At 33.0% G+C, this 2,522-nt stretch overlaps 1 protein-coding gene across 1 annotated transcript; it reads left to right on the top strand.

Moving 5' to 3' along the window:
* Positions 1 to 411: 411 nt before the first annotated feature.
* On the top strand, positions 412 to 2,522 carry LOC127747737 (protein NSP-INTERACTING KINASE 1-like). The gene is made up of 7 exons (XM_052262235.1): positions 412 to 474; positions 1,147 to 1,166; positions 1,319 to 1,390; positions 1,506 to 1,559; positions 1,682 to 1,779; positions 1,968 to 2,029; positions 2,091 to 2,522. Exons 1-7 carry the CDS (start codon positions 412 to 414, stop codon positions 2,520 to 2,522), a joined length of 801 nt encoding a protein of 266 aa, XP_052118195.1.

Raw genomic sequence — 2,522 nt, 5'->3', positions numbered from 1 at the left:
TATAGCTTAAGTTATGATCGATTAAGTGTGAAGAGGTCAGGATTGACAGCTTTGCGATTCCTTCATTTCTTCATGAGTTCTCCATTTCTACATGGTTTTTCTTCATTCTCTCAATTCCAATCTTTGCCTCCTAAACCTGAAATCACTTAACAAACATATCAAGGCATCTAATGGAATCAAGGTGAATTAAATTTAGCTATTTTATGACCCAAAAAGCATGTTTTCACTCTTAAGCACAATTAAAGGATAATTTACAAAACCATGCTATTTTAGTGAATAGATGGGAGAAAAGTTGACAAAACCTCTAAATTCAACACAAGATAAACCCTAAAAATGGGTTTCATCACGCGGCTACATCCCTCTCTGTTTCGCGAGCTCTCTCTTCTCCCTTTTTGATTTCTGCATGTGTACATGTGGGAAGCGAGAGTGAAGGACTTGAGTATGAGTGCATTGGTGAGGCTGAGAGTGAGTGAAGTGAGTCTATGTATGTGTGTGTATCTAGGAAGAGGAGGGCGGTGGTGAGTGAGTCATGAGGGAGGGTGAGCGTGGCTCACCAAGGAGTTGACAGGTTATAGGGGTAAAAAGGGTTAGGGTTAGGTACAATTATAGTTTAGAATTGGGAATTTGGGATTGGGACAGAGTATTAATTTAAAACTAAATTTCACCTAATATAATTAACTTCAAATATACTATTTATTTTTTTCAAATTACAAATTATTTGTAATTAAACACTTTAATTTAAAATTATAGATAAATAAATAAATTTTCTTTTAGCTCATAACATTAGTCAAAACTTTAAATTATTTCAATTAAAATTATATAAAACTTTCATTATTTGATTTTAAAAACTCGGATTGTTATATCCTACCCACCTTACAAAAATTTTCGCCCCTCAAAAATTGATATAAAATGGAAAAGATTCATATGAACTCCATTTTCAAAAATATCAAAGAAAAGAAATAGAAAGGTGTGGCACGTTCAGTTTTGCAAATGTAAAAGAAACCATATCTCATGAAAGAAGTTTTAAACGAAAAGTTTTACGGCAAGCAACCATATCTCTTTGTTGGTAACATGTTACTTTCGTCCCTTTGATTTTTATCTTGTGCTTCTTTCTGTATCCTAATATTTGAATTTTATTATATACAGGCAGGCTACAAGGGGCAATCGTAGATATATTGAGATATTATTTCCCTTGACATCCACGATTAATGCCATTCCTAATTGGACCGTTGATGGGATAATTGAGCATATACAATCCAAAATTAAGAAGCAACATGTATTGAAAGTCTTGAGTTTAATTTGCTTAAACTATTTTCAGGAGGCTCAATAATAACTGTCTTCATGGTGAATTGCCAGAATCATTAGCTAATATGACACAACTTACTTTTCTGTAATATTCATTGAACTTTTTTTTGGGTTTTTTTCTTGTGTATTAATAATTCTGTTTTTGAAGTTTTCTCTTATTCTAATTATGATTATCTTGTTTTTGTGATTATCAATTTTAGTGACTTGTCCTACAACAGTGGTCCTATACCAAGAATTTTAGCTAAATTCTTCAGGTAATAAATCTCTTTTCCTTAATTATATGGTGTATTTGTTTCTAATAGGCTTCAAGAAACCAAAAATCCAGTACTAACACATACAAGAGAATGTTTTTATTTTTCCTGTTAATATTTTTCAGCATTGTTCGAAATTCCCTTGTTTGTGCAACTGGAAAAGAACCAAACTATCGTGGCATGACACTGATGCCAATGTCCATGAACTTAAATAGCACTGAAGGTAAGAATAAAATGTCTCAAGAGTGTCATTCTTTTTTAAATTAATTGTGAAATTGTGTCATTGTTTTTATGCTGACATCAATAATTTGCTTCTTCCTTAGATGTGTTACCATCAAGCAAACCAAAATCTCATAAAAAGGAAATTTCTTTTTGCTTGATTCTTGGATGTCTCTGCCTCATATTTTTTAGTTTCGGCCTTGTTCTTTGGTGTAGGCACAAGCACAATCAATAAGCATTCTTTGATGTTAAAGGTACTTTCCAATCAGCATCATAGTTAGCATTTTCTTCTTATTTAATTGAGTACTATAATAGTTTCCTCAATTCATATACAGTTTAATGTTGAATGTTTTTTATGTTTCAAACCGGCATCACGAAGAAGTATACCTTGAAAACTTGAAGATGTTCCACTTCAGAGAACTCCAAGTTACTACCAATAACTTCAACAACAAGAACATTCTTAGAAAGGGTGGTTTTGAAAATGTCTACAAAGGAGTTCTCTCTGGTAGAAGTCTTGTAGCTGTCAAGAGACTGAAAAATGGCAATGCTATTAGAGGAGAAATTCAATTTCAGACTGAAGTCAAAATGATCAGCCTCGCCGTCCACTGGAACCTCCTCAGACTCTATGAATTCTGCATGACACCAACAGAAAGGCTTTTAGTTTACCCTTACATGTCCAATGGCAGCATTGCTTCACGTCTGAAAGGTAATATCAATCGTAGAATTTCATGTAAAGTTAATATTTAG

This window comes from Arachis duranensis, chromosome 1 (genome assembly GCF_000817695.3).
Source record: "Arachis duranensis cultivar V14167 chromosome 1, aradu.V14167.gnm2.J7QH, whole genome shotgun sequence".
Classification (NCBI taxonomy): domain Eukaryota; kingdom Viridiplantae; phylum Streptophyta; class Magnoliopsida; order Fabales; family Fabaceae; genus Arachis; species Arachis duranensis.
The sequence above is the reverse complement of the archived record's forward strand: the minus strand, read 5'-3'. Positions and strand labels throughout refer to the sequence as shown.